The 20,389-nt window shown below is 41.5% G+C and overlaps 4 protein-coding genes across 4 annotated transcripts; all 4 read right to left on the minus strand.

The window, feature by feature from the left end:
- Nucleotides 1-128: 128 nt before the first annotated feature.
- On the minus strand, nucleotides 129-3,086 carry LOC133123613 (protocadherin alpha-10-like). The gene is made up of 2 exons (XM_061234088.1): nucleotides 702-3,086; nucleotides 129-167 (listed from the first exon to the last, which is right to left on the minus strand). The coding sequence occupies exons 1-2, from the start codon at nucleotides 3,084-3,086 to the stop codon at nucleotides 129-131; spliced, it is 2,424 nt and encodes an 807-aa protein (XP_061090072.1).
- Nucleotides 3,087-5,531: 2,445 nt separating this feature from the next.
- On the minus strand, nucleotides 5,532-7,940 carry LOC133123614 (protocadherin alpha-3-like). The gene has a single exon (XM_061234089.1). It carries the CDS (start codon nucleotides 7,938-7,940, stop codon nucleotides 5,532-5,534), a length of 2,409 nt encoding a protein of 802 aa, XP_061090073.1.
- An 813-nt stretch (nucleotides 7,941-8,753) lies between these two features.
- On the minus strand, nucleotides 8,754-11,144 carry LOC133123616 (protocadherin alpha-2-like). The gene has a single exon (XM_061234090.1). The coding sequence runs from the start codon at nucleotides 11,142-11,144 to the stop codon at nucleotides 8,754-8,756; it is 2,391 nt and encodes a 796-aa protein (XP_061090074.1).
- Nucleotides 11,145-16,840: 5,696 nt separating this feature from the next.
- Nucleotides 16,841-19,252, minus strand: LOC133123617 (protocadherin alpha-3-like). Its single transcript, XM_061234091.1, has one exon. The coding sequence runs from the start codon at nucleotides 19,250-19,252 to the stop codon at nucleotides 16,841-16,843; it is 2,412 nt and encodes an 803-aa protein (XP_061090075.1).
- Nucleotides 19,253-20,389: the final 1,137 nt, after the last annotated feature.

Here is a 20,389-nt window from a genome sequence, read left to right on the forward strand (position 1 = left end):
CCTTCGAGCCTTAGCTCTGCACATTGTGGCCAAGCTGACCGCAGTTTGTTTTTACAGTTAACATGCAGCTGCTTCCGCGTAAGGAACAGGAGATTGTTCCAGCACCAAGGACAGCTCTAGCCAATGGCTCACCCGGAGCGATGGCTGAGAAACGTAATCTGGATCCGCTACAGGGGTGTATCCACTACAGGGTACTGTATTTATAAAGAAAAAATATATCGAGTTCTGTGTTTTGATCTCCGGGCTTTGAGGGCCGCAGGGCTTCAACCAAACTGTGCTACATAAGAAGATTGATCTAGCAACAAATGGGACACGGGCATTGCTGTAGCTTCTGTTTGTGAAAGCATTGTCCAGTGTTTCCATTAAAATAGAAGAACTGTTTTTCTCCACGTTAATTTAATTCAATTATATCCCTAAATATGACAATTCATGAATAGTAACGAATGTATAGTGTGTGGTTTTATTGATTCACCTTTCTGTGTCGTGTTTTATGTGTAAACTGACTGCATTGAAATTCAGGGCCAGAGCTCCCTTGAAAAAAAGATTTCAACTCTCAATGGGACTGGTAAAATAAACTACACAATAACACACGTAGCACAACAGCAATGGCAAAAACAAGACGTGTCTTTTAAAAATGAAGTCTCCGTCGGGACAAAATTAATGCTAACATTAACACAAAAACGCTTGATATAGTACCTTACCTTCTGACTGTTGGGGAGAGTCTGATTCCGTTTAAAAGTGTCTGCTCCATTAATGCTAATCAGTTCTGCGTCTGCAGGCGGAAATGGCGTTGGGAAAACCACGACGTCACTCTTCAGTGTGTCTGAGCTAAAACACACGTCATACTGCTGAGTAGATTTGGAGTAAGACCAGCTCCCGTCAGGGTGTGTGGTGATCACTGGAGCGCTGTACTTGCTCAACCCGCCATCAGTCCTGTGGCACTTTACAGCGATTAAACTAATGAGGCTCAGCAAAAATATAACTGACACTGAGACAATGGCGATGAGCAAATAGAGATTTAAATCAGAGAAACTCTCCTCCTTGGAAGGCAACTGTCTGAATGACGTCTGTAGGCCCAGTTCACTACCATCTTCAACAACCACAACATCAATAGATACAGTCGCAGAGAGGGAAGGTTCTCCGTGGTCAGAAATCAAAATCACCAATGGATGAGTCTTCAAGTCATTGTCACTCATTCGCCTCTTAGTCCTTATTTCCCCGCTGCTGCTTCCGATTCGGAAGAGGCTGCTTCCCTTGGGTTCAGTGATGTGATAAGAAAGCAGCGCATTGTAACCAGAGTCTGCGTCTACAGCCCTGATCTTGGCCACAAAGTATCCAGCTTCAGCAGAATAGGGAATGTTCTCAGTATTAACGGAGCCCTGGCCAGAATAGGGTGGGAGAACCACAGGACTGTTGTCATTCTCATCCAGGATAAAAACGTTCACAGTCACGTTGCTGCTTAGCGGAGGAACACCAGAGTCTGTGGCCTGCACTTGAAACTGAAACGTTTTAACTTCTTCATAGTTAAAAGCCTGAAGGCTGTATATTTCCCCACTGACAGAATTCACGTTGATCGCTGATGATGGCAACTCTCCTTTTGCCGAAATCCACAATAATGAATACGAAATCTTTGCGTTCTGTTTGGAATCTGTATCGAATGTGGATACCGTGTGGATTACAGAACCAACTGCACTGTTTTCTTTCACATACACATTATTCACTGACTCTCTAAAACAAGGTGCGTTATCGTTCACGTCAGAAATATGCACAGTAATAACGCTGGTGCTGGAGAGAGGCGGAGTCCCTTCATCAGTGGCTGTGATAGAAACATTGTACTGAGCTGTGATCTCTCTGTCCAACGGTCCGTCGACCACTAAAGAGTAATAATTTTTGTAGTTTGTTTGCAGTTTAAACGGAAGCTCCTTTGAGATATAGCAATTCACGACGCCGTTTTTACCACTATCTCTGTCAATAACGGAAACAAGAGCAATAGCAGTGCCTACCTTTGCGTCTTCTTTCACGACGTTTAAAAGTGACGTCACGGTTATTTGAGGAGCATTATCGTTAATATCCACCACTTCAATCAACAATTTAGAATGAGCAGACATGGGAGACTGTGCTCTGTCATTAGCTTGCGCATGGATTTCAAAAGCACTGTTTTCTTCGAAATCGATGATGCCATTAACTGTCACTATTCCGGATTGGGGATCAATCGAAAACATATTTCGGACACTCTGCTGTCCAAGCTTACTGAATGAATAAACAATTTCACCATTTGGACCAGCATCTAAATCAGTTGCATTAAGAGTTATTATTGATGTTCCTGGTGGTGTATTTTCAAAAACACGAACTTTATACAACGGGCTGCTGAAAACGGGAGGATTATCATTTATGTCTAAGACATTCACAATAATTTCCATGGTGCCAGATCTCGGCGGATTTCCTCCGTCCACAGCAGTCAGTAGGAGCTGAATCTCAGGCTGTTTCTCTCGGTCTAAAGCTTTCTGCAGCACTAACTCAGCATAGACATTTTCTCCTTTGTGCAAAGCCAAAGAGAAGTGCTCATTCGGACTCAGCTTATACGTGTTTACAGCATTTTTCCCTACATCCGCATCATACGCACTAGGTAAAAGAAATCTAACTCCAGAGAGCGTGTTTTCGGTTACATTTATATGTTGCGATGTTTCTTGGAAAGTGGGAGCATTATCATTGGCATCTGCAATATTAATTTCCACACGATAAACTCTCAAAGGATTATTAATAACCGCTTCGACATTGACCACACATTTGAGCATGCTCGAACAAAGCTCATCTCTGTCAATTCTCTCATTCACATACAAAATTCCCGTTTTAAAATTCACTTCGAAATATTTCTTCTGAGAACCAGCTACAATTTGAAACGAACGTGACTCCAATTCCAGTACATTTAGATTTAAATCTTTGGCGATATTGCCCACAAAGGTCCCAGAGCTTGCCTCCTCCATAACGGAATATGAAAGCTGTCCAGACGCTGCTTCCCAGCTACACAACAACAGCAAGAACAGATGGAACGTCACCATAGATTCTTGTTGGGTTGCAAAATACATTGTTCCGTCAACCTTGGCACCAGCATGGATCCAACGACGTCTTTAATTCCAAAACTCCGCCGACAGAAATATTTCAATTTAAACTACATATAAATGAGTGAAACCTCGGGCCTCCGACCGAATACGTCTCGCCCTTCTCCGAGTAACAAAGCCGAGTGTAATCGCTTCCCCCTCCCAAACGAGGAGGAGCTCTGAGCTATCGTCGGTATTTCACTTGGTGGAGCAACAGAGACATCGTGTGGTTAAATAATGGAACTTAAAATGATTTAACTCAACTAAATAAAGCACAAAATCCCTTCACAAAATCACAATTAAACTGGCAAAACCATGCAAACTTCAGTATCAGGTCAGTGATATGAGAACTGTCCATCGATTGGTCCAGCTGCAATTTCGGTTCTGTATATCCTGCCCATTGCAGTATAAGCCCGAAGCAATGAAACTCACAAATTATGTCAGGATTACTGAGGAATAAATAATATCTTGACATGAAATTGCCCTATTCACCAATCGTGGAGAAACACTGAAAATTAAATCATTATATGTTATATCTTCACAAGGAACAAAATAACTTCAGCGCAGAACGTAAATATTTGGACAGTGGTACAATTTCTGTTCCTTTTACTCTGTAGTCCAGCCCATTGGATTTGCAATGAAACAATGAATATGAGGTTAAAGTGCCTTAAACCTTTAATTTGAGGATCTTTACATTCATACATGCATCCCTTTTCAAACATTTTAGGGGACCAAAAGTAATTGGACAGTTTGTTTCTCAGCTGTTTCTGATTAGTCAGGTGTATTCAATCCCTTCCTTGGTGCAGGTATAAGAACACTGTAAGTACCTGTTCTTGATTCTAGGCTTTTGATTGCCTTTGGAGTCAGTGTTTGGCTTCTGTCAACACGAGGGCCAGAGTTGTGCTAATGGCAGTCAATGAAGCCATGATGAAGCAGAGAATTAAGAAGAGAAAAAAGGAAGAGACATAGGCCAAACAATAGGCCTACAGAAATAAAGTGCTTGGAACATCACTAAGAGGAACCAGAGCACTGGTGAGCTCAGTAATTGCAAACGGGCTGGTAGGCTAAGGAAGACCTCTACAGTTCATGACCAAATAATTCCAGCCAAAATGAATACAAATCCACAAACACCTGTTTGAGAGATCAAAAGCATTTCAGGAGGCAGGCGTGGATGTGTTAGTGGCTACTCTCTACAGAAGACTTCACAAACTGATCTACAGAGGCTAAAATACAAGATGCAAACCACTAGTTAGCTGCAAAAACGGGTTACAGTCTGCTAAGAAGTACCTAGAAGAGCCTGCAGAGTTCCAGAAAAATGTCTTGTTACATTTTATGCAGCTGACTCTTTCGTCCAAAGCATCTTGGGGCAGATGAGAGCAGGGTTGACTTGTATCAGAGTAATGGCAAGAGCAAAGTGTGGAGGTTACAAGGAACCCTCATCTGAGAAACATGGTGGTGTGGGTGTTCCAGTTTGGGCCGGTCCGACTGCCACAGGTTCTGTCTCACTTGCCTTAGTTGATAGGTAGCTGCTGACAGCAGCAGCAGAATTAATTCTCAAGTGTGCAGCAGCATCATATCTGCTCAAGTTCGATCAAATGCCTCCAATCTCATTGGACGGTGCTTCAACCCACAGGAAGGCAATGATCCCAAACATACATTAGTTCTCTCTTTCTTCTCAATGATGTTCCAAACAGTTTGTTTTGGTAAGCCTATTGTTTGACCTATGCCTTTCAGTGTTTGTTTTTTTTTTCTTCTCATTTCTCAGCTTCATTTTTAATAAGTTACCATTTAAGCATTTTTTTCTTCGATTGCCGTATAGAGGTTTGAGGTGTATAACTATTGGTGTACAATACAGTTCAATGTGCTTGTAACTGGAATTTACTTTTGAAAATGCATACATTTTTATGAATCTTACAGCGCACAATTTTTCTTTTCAAAGTCCAATTAATACATTAACTCAATTAAAATAGACCGAGATAGGTGTTCTTCACGTAAGGCAAAAAAAGGATAGCTGCACAAATGACATCTTAAAGAATATATTAATAATAATAATAATAATAATAATAATAATAATAATAATAATAGTAACAACAATAGAATTGATGAATGGCTACATCTCTGGAAAGCTATTATCACACACACACACACACACATACACACACACATACATATATATACATTACGAGCAAATCAGTACATACCTTAAAGACAAGGCGGTAATTGTGTTAAAATGTGTCAACTTCAAGCCAAACATTAAGCCTATATACACTATTAATACAGCCAATACACATTTGCTCAATATATATACCAAACCAATACATGCCAACACCAAACCAGTGAAAATTCGTTTTTTTTCCCTAAACTGCACCAGATAACTCAACCCTTTTTACAAATATTGTTTAATAACCAGATGGCCTAAACGGCAAAACAGTGTCAAATAGGAGGATAATTCAGCTTTGGTTTTCTTACCTTCATGCTATTGGGAAGGGTTTGGTTCCGTTTAAAAGTGTCTGCTCCGTTAATGCTGATGAGCTCCGCATCAGCAGGCGGAAATGGCGTGGGGAAAACCACAACGTCACTCTTCAGTGTGTCTGAACTAAAACACACGTCATACTGCTGAGTAGATTTGGAGTAAGACCAGCTCCCATCAGGGTGTGTGGTGATCATTGGAGCGCTGTACTTGCTCAAACCGCCATCAGTCCTGTGGCATTTCACAGCGATTAAACTAATGAGGCTCAGTAAAAATATAACTGAAATCGAGATGATGGCGATCAGCAAATATAGATTTATATCCGAGAAACCTTCTTCCTTTTTCGGCAGCTGTCTGAATGATGTCTGTATTTCGCCGGTTTCAACAACCACGACATCAACAGACACAGTCGCTGAGAGGGAAGGCTCTCCGTGGTCAGAAATCAAAATCACCAATGGATGAGTCTTCAAGTCGTTGTCACTCATTCGCCTCTTAGTCCTTATTTCCCCGCTGCTGCTTCCGATTCGGAAGAGGCTGCTTCCCTTGGGTTCAGTGATGTGATAAGAAAGCAGCGCATTGTAACCAGAGTCTGCGTCTACAGCCCTGATCTTGGCCACAAAGTAGCCCACATCAGCAGAATAGGGAATGTTCTCAGTATTAACAGAGGCCTGGTCAGAATAGGGCGGGAGAACCACAGGACTGTTGTCATTCTCATCCAGGATAAAAACGTTCAGAGTCACGTTGCTGCTTAGTGGAGGAACACCAGAATCTGTAGCCTGCACTTGAAACTGGAAAGTTTTAATTTCCTCATAGTTACAGGACTGCATAATATATATATCTCCACTGACAGAGTTCACATTGATAGCTGATAATGGGGTCGTGCTTTTAGTTGAACTCTGCGATAAAGAATAGGACACTTTTGCATTTTCATTTAAATCCGGATCAAATGCAGACACACGGTAAATTACAGAGCCAACTGCGCTGTTTTCTTTCAAATGAACATTAATGACGGACTCGGGAAAGCGCGGCGCGTTGTCGTTTACGTCAGAAACCTGTACTGTTATGATGCTGGTGCTGGAGAGAGGCGGAATCCCTTCATCCGTCGCTCTAATGGTGACATTATAACGGGATGCGTTTTCTCTGTCCAGTGGCCCGTCAACTACCAACGAGTAAGAGTTCTTATATGAAGATTGAAGTTTAAAAGGCAGCACAGAAACCAGAGCGCACTTCACAAGTCCGTTTTTTCCACCATCTTTATCTGCGACGGTAATCAAAGCGACCACTGTCCCTCGAGTAGAATCTTCTTTGATTGGGCTCATTAGTGACGTCACTGTTATTTCTGGGGCGTTGTCATTTAGATCAACAACTTCCACTAACACCTTACAGTGAGTACTCCTGGGTGATTGCCCTCCGTCCTGTGCCTGTGCACGGATTTCATATGCAGAGCTCTCCTCGTAATCCAAAGTTCCCTTTGTGGTGATTTCTCCAGTTTTCGGATCGATTGCGAAAATATCAAGATTATTCAAACTGCCACGTCTTAAAGAGTATATAAGGTCACTGTTCACTCCTTCGTCGGGGTCTGTGGCATTAAGAATAATTATATTTGTTCCAAATGGGACATTCTCGGGAATACGAACTTTATAGAGAGACCGACTAAATGCCGGTGGATTGTCGTTCACATCGATGACATTAACCGTGATCTGTAATGTCCCGGATCGTGGAGCTTTTCCGCCGTCAATAGCAGTCAGTATGAGCTGAATCACAGACTGCTTCTCTCGGTCTAAAGCTTTCTGCAGCACTAGCTCAGCAGACACACTCTGCTCTCCACCGCTCTGTACATCCAGAGAGAACTGTTCATTCGGACTGAGCTTGTAGGTCTTTACTGAGTTACTGCCCACATCGAGATCAGTAGCCAGGGGTAGAGGAAATCTCTCTCCTGGAATTGCCAACTCAGTAATATTTATAAAATTACTTCTGTCAAGGAACGATGGCGTGTTATCATTGATGTCTAAAATATTTACTTCAATGCGGTGAAGATACATGGGGTGATTCAATATGGCCTCGATATTTAAAGAGCATTTTACCTGATTTTGGCAGAGTGCCTCTCTGTCAATTCTGTCATCGACATACAGAACACCAGTTTTCAAATTTACGTCGAAATATCTCTTACTAGACCCCGACACGAGTTGAAGCCCTCGAGATTCCAGTTCTTTCACATCCACATTTATATCCTTAGCGATATTTCCAACAAACGTACCTTTGTCGACCTCCTCAGAAACGGAATATACAGTCTGCGCCGAAGAGCAGCGCAGAAGACAAAGAAGCACGATACGCTGTATCCAAACATGTTCTGGATGTTTCCAAAGGCCCATCATCACAAACGTTTTGGCTGAAGACGGAAGGCCCGCGTATTCCAACAAATATTATTTTCGAATATCCATGAAGAAACTCCCTATATGAAATCAAATACGGTCAGTTTTACAGTCATTCACGTCACACCATCTCTGCCAGTGCCTCCAACAAAGCGGCCGGAGTGTATGCCTTTTTCTATTTTTTCTACAACGGGAGGAGCCTGCATAGTTACTTCAGTTTTTGTGGTCTGTAGCGACACTCCGTGTCATACACATGGAATGAAAATGTTTCAGCCTTCAATATATAAACTATTTGTACAGTATTAATATTACGTTGTATTTCTCCCATTCAGGCCACAAATCTCACAACGAGAGATGAATACAATGTAGGAACCAACATTGGCAACGTGTTCAATCTTTATATCAAGGGAAAGGAGATGTATGTATGTAATATATAAAAATGTATGTAATATGGTGAAAAATACAGTATAGGCGAACAGATTCGAGTTCTAAGTTCAGTTCTAAAAGTCAAAATCACAACATGAACGTAGGGTTACTTGCGAAAAGTACTCTCCTGTAGTCATTACGACAGAAAAAAAGGACTGCAAAAATCTATCACAAATAACACAGAAATCTAAACAGGTGAACTTTCAGGATCAAAATGAGGCAAATAATTATAACGAAAATGAAGTGAGAATAAAAATAATCGAACATTGCAAATAAATGACATAACATGGGAAACAATTATTTTCCAAATTTAGCATGAAGGTTAAATATAAAATTCAGTCGAAACACAGATATGGAGGTATGCAGTCAGAGCGTGCAAGACGCATTCTATCTTACCTTCTCGCTGTTAGGCAGTGTTTGGTTCCGTTTAAAAGTATCTGCTCCATTAATACTGATGAGCTCAGCATCAGCAGGCGGAAATGGCGTAGGGAAAACCACAACGTCACTCTTCAGTGTGTCTGAACTAAAACACACGTCATACTGCTGAGTAGACTTGGAGTAAGACCAGCTCCCGTCAGGGTGTGTGGTGATCACTGGAGCGCTGTACTTGCTCAACCCGCCATCAGTCCTGTGGCACTTTACAGCGATTAAACTAATGAGGCTCAGCAAAAATATAACTGATATCGAGATAATGGCAATCAGCAAATATAGATTTAAATCCGAGAAATTCTCATCCTTCGCGGGTAAGTGTTTGAATGATGTCTGTAGTTCACCTGTACTTTCAACAACCACGACATCAACAGACACAGTCGCTGAGAGGGAAGGCTCTCCGTGGTCAGAAATCAAAATCACCAATGGATGAGTCTTCAAGTCATTGTCACTCATTCGCCTCTTAGTCCTTATTTCCCCGCTGCTGCTTCCGATTCGAAAGAGACTGCTTCCCTTGGGTTCAGTGATGTGATAAGAAAGCAACGCATTGTAACCAGAGTCTGCGTCTACTGCCCTGATCTTGGCCACAAAGTAGCCCGCTTCAGCAGAATAGGGAATATTCTCAGTATTAACGGAGCCCTGGCCAGAATAGGGCGGGAGAACCACAGGGCTGTTGTCATTCTCATCCAGGATAAAAACGTTCACAGTCGCGTTGGTACTTAGCGGAGGAACACCAGAGTCTGTGGCCTGAATTTGAAACTGAAACGTTTTAACTTCCTCATAGTTAAATGACTGCAGATTGAATATTTCTCCAGTGATAGAGTTCACTTCGACAGTTGCTGGCGGGGGGGCGCCTTTTAATGAACTTTTCAATAACAGATATGAAAGTTTGGAGTTTTCTTTTAAATCCGGATCAAAGGCAGATGCCGTGTAAATCACAGATCCTACTTTACTGTTCTCCTTCACATGCAGGTTAATCACAGGCTCTAGAAATCGCGGCGCGTTGTCGTTGACATCAGAAACGTGTACAGTAATAACACTTGAACTAGAGAGAGACGGAGTCCCTTCATCCGTAGCCACGATGGTGACATTGTATAGAGAGGCACGCTCTCTGTCCAGCGGCCCACCAACCACTAATGAGTAATAGTTCTTGTAGTTCATCCGCAATTTGAACGGTACATCGCCAGAAACTACACAGTGCACATTTCCATTTGTGCCACTGTCAGCGTCTAAAACCTCTACCATAGATATCACTGCGCCAATTTTTTCGTCTTCTTTGACAGTCAACGATGCAGATGTTACTGATATTTCTGGAGCATTGTCGTTAATGTCTACCACCTCAATTAACACCTTGCAGTGAGAAACAAGAGGCGAAAACCCGGAATCCTGAACTTGTACACGTATCTCATACACACTTTTTTCCTCGTAGTTAATATCCCCTTTAACTGTAATGACGCCACTCTTCGGGTCGATAGCAAAAACATTATTGACATCTTTCAGCCGATAGTTACTAAAGGAGTACACGATTTCACTGTTAATTCCTTCATCCATGTCAGTTGCATTCAATTTTAAGATTGTTGTTCCAATTGGCAGATTCTCAAAAACAGTCGTCTTAAACATTGAGCTACTAAATGTCGGAATGTTATCATTGATGTCTAGCACATTCACCGTTATCTGCAAAGTGCCGGATCTGGGAGGTTTTCCTCCGTCAACAGCAGTCAGTAGGAGCTGAATCACAGACTGCTTCTCTCGGTCTAAAGCTTTCTGCAGCACTAGTTCAGCAGACACACTCTGCTCTCCACCGCTCTGTACATCTAGAGAGAAGTGCTCATTTTGACTGAGCTTATAGCTCTTTACAGAGTTACTACCCACGTCTTCATCATCAGCACTCTGCAAAATAAATCTAGCTCCTGGTAGAGTGGACTCGGAGACATTTATACATTGAGTTTTTAACGGGAACTCTGGCGAGTGATCATTAATATCTACTATATTGATCTGAATACGATAGATAGACAAAGGTCCCTCAACAATGGCCTCCACATTTAGAAAACAATTCGCAGTGCTAGGACAAATCTTCTCCCTATCAACCCTTTCATTAACATAGAGAACCCCTGTCTTTAAATTTACCTCGAAATATTTCTTCTTGGATCCTGTGGAAATCCGTACCATACGCGATTCCAAATCATCCACATTGAGATTTAAATCCTTGGCTAAATTTCCGACAAACGTCCCTTCCTTAACCTCCTCAGACACCGAGTAGATTATCTGTCCAAAAGCGGTACCGAAAAAAGAGAGTGTCGAAATAAATAGAAACCATATTGCAACAGTTCTTCTGCAGCGCTGTGACATATTTGCATAGTTATTTAGATCTTGCAAAACAGATAAATATGGCATCCGGAACACGAATATCAATACGGAACATTACACAAATCCACACAGAAACTGTAACTGGGGCGGAATGAATATCCTGCTTCTCTGTGACAAAGATGTCAATGCTCTGCTTGTTTATGCAGAGGTGTGGCTGTAACGCATCCCCTCTAGTTGAAATCTTGCTAGTCTACAGCGACACCCTGTGGATGTTTCCACCACCAACACCACAGTGTGTTCTAACAGTTTACTTGCTATTTGAATTTGAATTTGGACTTAATTGTGCAATTTAAAACTACACGTATTTTTATGAATGCAGAGAGAAAACAAGTCCAAACCGTTAATAGAACACACTGGAGACGGAAACATGCATTCAATTGTGGCAGAAACATTTTGGTAAACAGGTATAAAACGTGAGTAATAATACTTCAAATTTAAAATGGTAATAGAAACAGGAAATAATTTGAGTTGTGTTATGACAAGCAGTGGTAAAGGGAACTTGATTTATATAATACATATTTAATTGTTTGGGATCTACAGGTTGTAATGGTGTATGAAAACTCATCATTGGTAGGGTTGAGAGCCAACGTGGTGAAAGTGCTGAATCCTTATCAGCACTGCAATGAAAGGTATGCTATTTCGAATTGTGATGCGAAATATTTTTGTTGACAGAGTGATACTGACTTCAAAAAATTAGAGTTATCGTGTCAACTGAAGTGGCGAGCCAAACACAATATTTGAGTTAAAACGCTTAATTGAAAGGCAAATAATATCGAGCTAATAATTAATTAGATGTAACTAACTGTAGTACCAGTGGAATTGAAAGACCACTTCCTATGTGCAACTTCATACAAGGAATGCAATAGGAAACAAGATCAACGATTAATTTTCACAGGTTCAGTGCGTAATTACGCACGTCTAATTTGGATGGCCATGTCCAAATTCGTATTGTCTACCGACATACTATGTGCTAAAATATAGTTGCTTTACAATATAAATAATATTTAATTCCGTCAGGATAACTGCAGGTACTGTATGAGTGCAGGTACTGACTGTCCATGCATACATGTCTGTTATGTATTGTATTGTCTGTGTGTGTTTTTAACTGCCAGTCTGGGGAATACAAATGGAAACTAGCCTTTCTGGCTAACTCGCTCAAAATCGCACGAGGGAGCATATAGCATGGCGAAGTATAGGCATAGTCGGAAACCATTCATTATTTACCTTCTGACTGTTGGGATTCCTCTTAAACGTGTCTGCTCTATTGATGCTGATGAGCTCCGCGTCCGCAGGAGGATATGGTGCGGGGAAAACCACGACGTCACTCTTCAGTGTGTCTGAGCTAAAACACGCGTCATACTGCTGAGTAGATTTGGAATAAGACCAGGGTGTGTGGTGATCACTGGAGCGCTGTACTTGCTCAACCCGCCATCAGTCCGGTGGCATTTTACAGCGATTAAACTAATGAGGCTCAGCAAAAATATTACTGACACCGAGATAATGGCAATCAGCAAATATAGATTTAAATCCGAGAAATTCTCATCCTTAGCGGGTAAGTGTTTGAATGATGTCTGTATTTCACCTGTACTTTCAACAACCACAACATCAATCAACACAGTCGCTGAGAGGGAAGGTTCTCCGTGGTCAGAAATCAAAATCACCAATGGATGAGTCTTCAAGTCATTGTCACTCATTCGCCTCTTAGTCCTTATTTCCCCGCTGCTGCTTCCGATTTGAAAGAGACTGCTTCCCTTGGGTTCAGTGATGTGATAAGAAAGCAACGCATTGTAACCAGAGTCTGCGTCTACTGCCCTGATCTTGGCCACAAAGTAGCCCGCTTCAGCAGAATAGGGAATATTCTCAGTATTAACTGAGCCCTGGCCAGAATAGGGCGGGAGAACCACAGGACTGTTGTCATTCTCATCCAGGATAAAAACGTTCACAGTCACGTTGCTGCTTAGTGGAGGAACACCAGAGTCTGTGGCCTGGACTTGAAACTGTAATGTTTTTTCTTCCTCGAAGTTAAAGCTCTGGAGGCTGTATATTTCCCAACTAACAGAGTTGGCGTTCACAGCAGATGACAAACGTGCGCCTTTGCCCGATGTCCCCAGTAAGGAATACGAAATCTTTGCGTTTTGGTTTAAATCCAAATCGACTGCAGAGACTGTGTGAGTAGGGAGTGATTAAGGGTTGTATGTGAAGTGGGGCAGTCCCTTTAGCAGCTTGAAATGCCAACACTAGGGCCTTGAAGCATCATTCTTCTTAAAGATGTTCAAAACAGTTGGTTTTGGTACGACTATTGTTTGACCTATGCATTTTAGTGTTTTTTTGTTTTGTTTTGTTTGTTTTGTTTTTTTTCTAATTTCTCAGCTTCATAAATGCTTCCTTGACTCTCATTGGCACAACTCTGGTCCTTGTACAGGCAAAAGACAATCACAGATTCAAAAGATAAGCAAATGCCTAAAATCAAGTCTAGATACTGAAACCTTTTTATACCTGCACTAAGGAAGTGATTGAATACACCTGATTAATCAGACGCAACTGAGAAGCCAACTGTCCAATTACATTTGGTCACCTAAAATGGGGGGGACGATGTATAAGAAGGATAATTCCTACATGGGTCGCTCAATATGGATGTAAACAACAGTCTGAACTTCAAGCCCATAATCATTGCTTCATTTCAAATCCAATGTGCTGGAGTACAGAGCCAAAAGAAGGGAAATTATACCACTGTCCAAATATTTACATACTGCCGTCTATGTCGAGAAGCTAGAAAATGCGCACTGTTATTACAAGGTTATTGTAGAACAAGTAGTTTTACTACAAAAAAAAAAGATTAAAGTTGGGCTAACAGAAAATAAATACAAAGCCCTTCAATCAAATCACTTGGGATTGTATAATTAAAATAGACCGAGATAGGTGTTCTTCACGTAAGGCAAAAAAGGATAGCTGCACAAATGACATCTTCAAGAACATTTTAATAATAATAATAATAATAATAATAATAATAATAATAATAGTAATAGTAATAATAGTAACAACAATAGAATTGAGGAATGGCTACATCTCTGGAAAGATATTATCACACACACACACACACAAACGCACACACACACACACACACACACACACACACACACACACACGTAAATATATATATATACATTACTAGCAAACCAGAATATACCTTAAAGACAAGGCGGTAATTGTGTTAAAATGTGTCAACTCCAAGCCAAACATCCCCGCATCAAGCCTATATACACTATTAATACAGCCAATACACATTTGCTCAATATATATACCAAACCAATACATGCCAACACCAAACCAGTGAAAATTCGTTTTTTTCCTAAACTGCACCAGAAAACTCAACCCTTTTTACAAATATTGTTTAATAACCAGATGGCCTAAACGGCAAAACAGTGTCAAATAGGAGGATAATTCAGCTTTGGTTTTCTTACCTTTGCGCTATTCGGAAGGGTTTGGTTCCGTTTTAAAGTGTCTGCTCCGTTAATGCTGATGAGCTCCGCATCAGCAGGTGGAAACGGCGTGGGGAAAACCACAACGTCACTCTTCAGTGTGTCCGAGCTAAAACACACGTCATACTGCTGGGTAGATTTGGAGTAAGACCAGCTCCCGTCAGGGTGTGTGGTGATCATTGGAGCGCTGTACTTGCTCAAACCGCCATCAGTCCTGTGGCATTTTACAGCAATTAAACTAATGAGGCTCAGCAAAAATATAACTGAAATCGAGATGATGGCGATCAGCAAATATAGATTTATATCCGAGAAACCTTCTTCCTTTTTCGGCAGCTGTCTGAATGATGTCTGTATTTCACCGGTTTCAACAACCACGACATCAACAGACACAGTCGCTGAGAGGGAAGGTTCTCCGTGGTCAGAAATCAAAATCACCAATGGATGAGTCTTCAAGTCATTGTCACTCATTCGCCTCTTAGTCCTTATTTCCCCGCTGCTGCTTCCGATTCGGAAGAGGCTGCTGCCCTTGGGTTCAGTGATGTGATAAGAAAGCAGCGCATTGTAACCAGAGTCTGCGTCTACAGCCCTGATCTTGGCCACAAAGTAGCCCACATCAGCAGAATAGGGAATGTTCTCAGTATTAACGGAGCCCTGGTCAGAATAGGGCGGGAGAACCATAGGACTGTTGTCATTCTCATCCAGGATAAAAACGTTCACAGTCACGTTGCTGCTTAGTGGAGGAACACCAGAGTCTGTGGCCTGGACTTGAAACTGTAATGTTTTTTCTTCCTCGAAGTTAAAGCTCTGGAGGCTGTATATTTCCCAACTAACAGAGTTGGCGTTCACAGCAGATGACAAACGTGCGCCTTTGCCCGATGTCCCCAGTAAGGAATACGAAATCTTTGCGTTTTGGTTTAAATCCAAATCGACTGCAGAGACTGTGTGAGTAGGGAGTGATTAAGGGTTGTATGTGAAGTGGGGCAGTCCCTTTAGCAGCTTGAAATGCCAACACTAGGGCCTTGAAGCATCATTCTTCTTAAAGATGTTCAAAACAGTTGGTTTTGGTACGACTATTGTTTGACCTATGCATTTTAGTGTTTTTTTGTTTTGTTTTGTTTGTTTTGTTTTTTTTCTAATTTCTCAGCTTCATAAATGCTTCCTTGACTCTCATTGGCACAACTCTGGTCCTTGTACAGGCAAAAGACAATCACAGATTCAAAAGATAAGCAAATGCCTAAAATCAAGTCTAGATACTGAAACCTTTTTATACCTGCACTAAGGAAGTGATTGAATACACCTGATTAATCAGACGCAACTGAGAAGCCAACTGTCCAATTACATTTGGTCACCTAAAATGGGGGGGACGATGTATAAGAAGGATAATTCCTACATGGGTCGCTCAATATGGATGTAAACAACAGTCTGAACTTCAAGCCCATAATCATTGCTTCATTTCAAATCCAATGTGCTGGAGTACAGAGCCAAAAGAAGGGAAATTATACCACTGTCCAAATATTTACATACTGCCGTCTATGTCGAGAAGCTAGAAAATGCGCACTGTTATTACAAGGTTATTGTAGAACAAGTAGTTTTACTACAAAAAAAAAAGATTAAAGTTGGGCTAACAGAAAATAAATACAAAGCCCTTCAATCAAATCACTTGGGATTGTATAATTAAAATAGACCGAGATAGGTGTTCTTCACGTAAGGCAAAAAAGGATAGCTGCACAAATGACATCTTCAAGAACATTTTAATAATAATAATAATAATAATAATAATAATAATAATAATAGTAATAGTAATAATAGTAACAACAATAGAATTGAGGAATGGCTACATCTCTGGAAAGATATTATCACACACACACACACACAAACGCACACACACACACACACACACACACACACACACACACACACGTAAATATATATATATACATTACTAGCAAACCAGAATATACCTTAAAGACAAGGCGGTAATTGTGTTAAAATGTGTCAACTCCAAGCCAAACATCCCCGCATCAAGCCTATATACACTATTAATACAGCCAATACACATTTGCTCAATATATATACCAAACCAATACATGCCAACACCAAACCAGTGAAAATTCGTTTTTTTCCTAAACTGCACCAGAAAACTCAACCCTTTTTACAAATATTGTTTAATAACCAGATGGCCTAAACGGCAAAACAGTGTCAAATAGGAGGATAATTCAGCTTTGGTTTTCTTACCTTTGCGCTATTCGGAAGGGTTTGGTTCCGTTTTAAAGTGTCTGCTCCGTTAATGCTGATGAGCTCCGCATCAGCAGGTGGAAACGGCGTGGGGAAAACCACAACGTCACTCTTCAGTGTGTCCGAGCTAAAACACACGTCATACTGCTGGGTAGATTTGGAGTAAGACCAGCTCCCGTCAGGGTGTGTGGTGATCATTGGAGCGCTGTACTTGCTCAAACCGCCATCAGTCCTGTGGCATTTTACAGCAATTAAACTAATGAGGCTCAGCAAAAATATAACTGAAATCGAGATGATGGCGATCAGCAAATATAGATTTATATCCGAGAAACCTTCTTCCTTTTTCGGCAGCTGTCTGAATGATGTCTGTATTTCACCGGTTTCAACAACCACGACATCAACAGACACAGTCGCTGAGAGGGAAGGTTCTCCGTGGTCAGAAATCAAAATCACCAATGGATGAGTCTTCAAGTCATTGTCACTCATTCGCCTCTTAGTCCTTATTTCCCCGCTGCTGCTTCCGATTCGGAAGAGGCTGCTGCCCTTGGGTTCAGTGATGTGATAAGAAAGCAGCGCATTGTAACCAGAGTCTGCGTCTACAGCCCTGATCTTGGCCACAAAGTAGCCCACATCAGCAGAATAGGGAATGTTCTCAGTATTAACGGAGCCCTGGTCAGAATAGGGTGGGAGAACCACAGGACTGTTGTCATTCTCATCCAGGATAAAAACGTTCAGAGTCACGTTGCTGCTTAGTGGAGGAACACCAGAGTCTGTGGCCTGCACTTGAAACTGGAAAGTTTTAATTTCCTCATAGTTACAGGACTGCATAATGTATATATCTCCACTGACAGAGTTCACATTGATAGCTGATAATGGGGTCGTGCTTTTAGTTGAACTCTGCGATAAAGAATAGAACACTTTTGCATTTTCATTTAAATCCGGATCAAATGCAGACACACGGTGAATTACAGAGCCAACTGCGCTGTTTTCTTTCAAATGAACATTAATGACGGACTCGGGAAAGCGCGGCGCGTTGTCGTTTACGTCAGAAACCTGTACTGTTATGATGCTGGTGCTGGAGAGAGGCGGAATCCCTTCATCCGTCGCTCTAATGGTGACATTATAACGGGATGCGTTTTCTCTGTCCAGTGGCCCGTCAACTACCAATGAGTAAGAGTTCTTATATGAAGATTGAAGTTTAAAAGGCAGCACAGAAACCAGAGTGCACTTCACAAGTCCGTTTTTTCCACCATCTTTATCTGCGACGGTAATCAAAGCGACCACTGTCCCTCGAGTAGAATCTTCTTTGATCGGGCTCATTAGTGACGTCACTGTTATTTCTGGGGCGTTGTCATTTAGATCAACAACTTCCACTAACACCTTACAGTGAGTACTCCTGGGCGAATGTCCTCCATCCTGTGCCTGTGCACGGATTTCATATGCAGAGCTTTCCTCGTAATCCAAAGTTCCCTTTGTGGTGATTTCTCCAGTTTTCGGATCGATTGCAAAAATGTCAAGATGATTCAACCTGCCACGTCTTATTAAAGAGTATACGAGGTCACCGTTTACTCCTTCGTCAGCGTCTGTAGCAGTCAGAGTGAGGATAGTTGTTCCATAAGGAACGTTCTCAGGAACACGAACTTTATATAGGGAGCTACTAAATGTAGGTGCATTATCGTTTACATCGATCACATTCACAATTATCTGCAATGTCCCGGATCTGGGAGGTTTTCCTCCGTCAACAGCAGTCAGTAGGAGCTGAATCACGGACTGCTTCTCTCGGTCTAAAGCTTTCTGCAGCACCAGCTCAGCATATACACTCTGCTCTCCACTGTTCTGTACATCCAGAGAGAACTGTTCATTCGAACTCAGTTTGTAGGTCTTTACTGAGTTACTTCCCACATCAGGATCATTAGCTATGGGCAAATGAAATCTCTCTCCTGGAATTGCCAACTCAGTAATATTTAAAAAATGATTTCTGTCAAGGAACGATGGTGTGTTATCATTGATGTCTAAAATATTTACTTCAATTCGGTGAAGATACATGGGGTGATTCAATATGGCCTCGATATTTAAAGAGCATTTTACCTGATTTTGGCAGAGTGCCTCTCTGTCAATTCTGTCATCGACATACAGAACACCAGTTTTCAAATTTACGTCGAAATATCTCTTACTAGACCCCGACACGAGTTGAAGCCCTCGAGATTCCAGTTCCTTCACATCCACATTTATATCCTTAGCGATGTTTCCAACAAACGTACCTTTGTCGACCTCCTCAGAAACGGAATATACAGTCTGCGCCGAAGAGCAGCGCAGAAGACAAAGAAGCACGATACGCTGTATCCAAACATGTTCTGGATGTTTCCAAAGGCCCATCATCACAAACGTTTTGGCTGAAGACGGAAGGCCCGCGTATTCCAACAAATATTATTTTCGAATATCCATGAAGAAACTCCCCATATGAAATCAAATACGGTCAGTTTTACAGTCATTCGCGTCACACCATCTCTGCCAGTGCCTCCAACAAAGCGGCCGGAGTGTATGCCTGTTTCTATTTTTTCTACAACGGGAGGAGCCTGCATAGTTACTTCATTTTTTTGTGGTCTGTAGCGACACTCCGTGTCATACACATGGCATGAAAATGTTTCAGCCTTTGCTGAACTATGAACTATTTGCACAGTATTAATCTTACGTTGCATTTCTGTCATTCAGACCACAAATGCGATAATGAGACAAATACAATGTAGGAACCAAAATTGGGGACGACGCGTCCAATCCTTATATCAAGGGAAAGGAGATTTATTTATGTAATATATAAACGGGTGGTGAAAAATACAGTATTAGCCAACACATTCCAGTTCTAAGTTGAGTTCTAAATGTCAAAATCACAACATAAACGTAGGCCTACGTGCGAAAAGTACTCTCCTGTAGTCATTACGACAGCAAAAAAAGGACTGCAACAATATATCACAAATAAAACCAAAATCTAAAAAGGTGGACTTTCATGATCAAAAAGAGGCAAATAATCATATCGAAAATGAAGTGAGAATAAAAATAATCGAACATTGCAAATAAATTACATAACAACAAGGGAAACAATTATTTTCCAAATTTAGCATGAAGGTTTAATATCAAATTCAGTCGAAACACAGATATGGAGGCACGCAATCTGAGCGTGCAAGACGCAATATATCTTACCTTCTCGCTGTTGGGGAGAGTTTGGTTCCGTTTAAAAGTGTCTGCTCCATTAATACTGATGAGCTCAGCATCAGCAGGCGGAAATGGCGTAGGGAAAACCACGACGTCACTCTTCAGTGTGTCTGAGCTAAAACACACGTCATACTGCTGAGTAGATTTGGAGTAAGACCAGCTCCCGTCAGGGTGTGTGGTGATCACTGGAGCGCTGTACTTGCTCAACCCGCCATCAGTCCTGTGGCACTTCACAGCTATTAAACTAATGAGACTCAGCAAAAATATTACTGACACCGAGATAATGGCAATCAGCAAATATAG

Source organism: Conger conger, chromosome 3, assembly GCF_963514075.1.
Source record: "Conger conger chromosome 3, fConCon1.1, whole genome shotgun sequence".
Classification (NCBI taxonomy): domain Eukaryota; kingdom Metazoa; phylum Chordata; class Actinopteri; order Anguilliformes; family Congridae; genus Conger; species Conger conger.

Bases quoted from the DNA above. Each gene is read 5' to 3' on its own strand.
- LOC133123617 (XM_061234091.1), bottom strand. From the start codon at position 19,252: ATGGGCCTTTGGAAACATCCAGAACATGTTTGGATACAGCGTATCGTG.
- LOC133123616 (XM_061234090.1), bottom strand. From the start codon at position 11,144: ATGTCACAGCGCTGCAGAAGAACTGTTGCAATATGGTTTCTATTTATT.
- LOC133123613 (XM_061234088.1), bottom strand. From the start codon at position 3,086: ATGTATTTTGCAACCCAACAAGAATCTATGGTGACGTTCCATCTGTTC. The intron at 168-701 runs GTAAGGTACTAT...ACACCCCTGTAG, and splicing joins CTCTCCCCAACAGTCAGAAG to CGGATCCAGATTACGTTTCT.
- LOC133123614 (XM_061234089.1), bottom strand. From the start codon at position 7,940: ATGGGCCTTTGGAAACATCCAGAACATGTTTGGATACAGCGTATCGTG.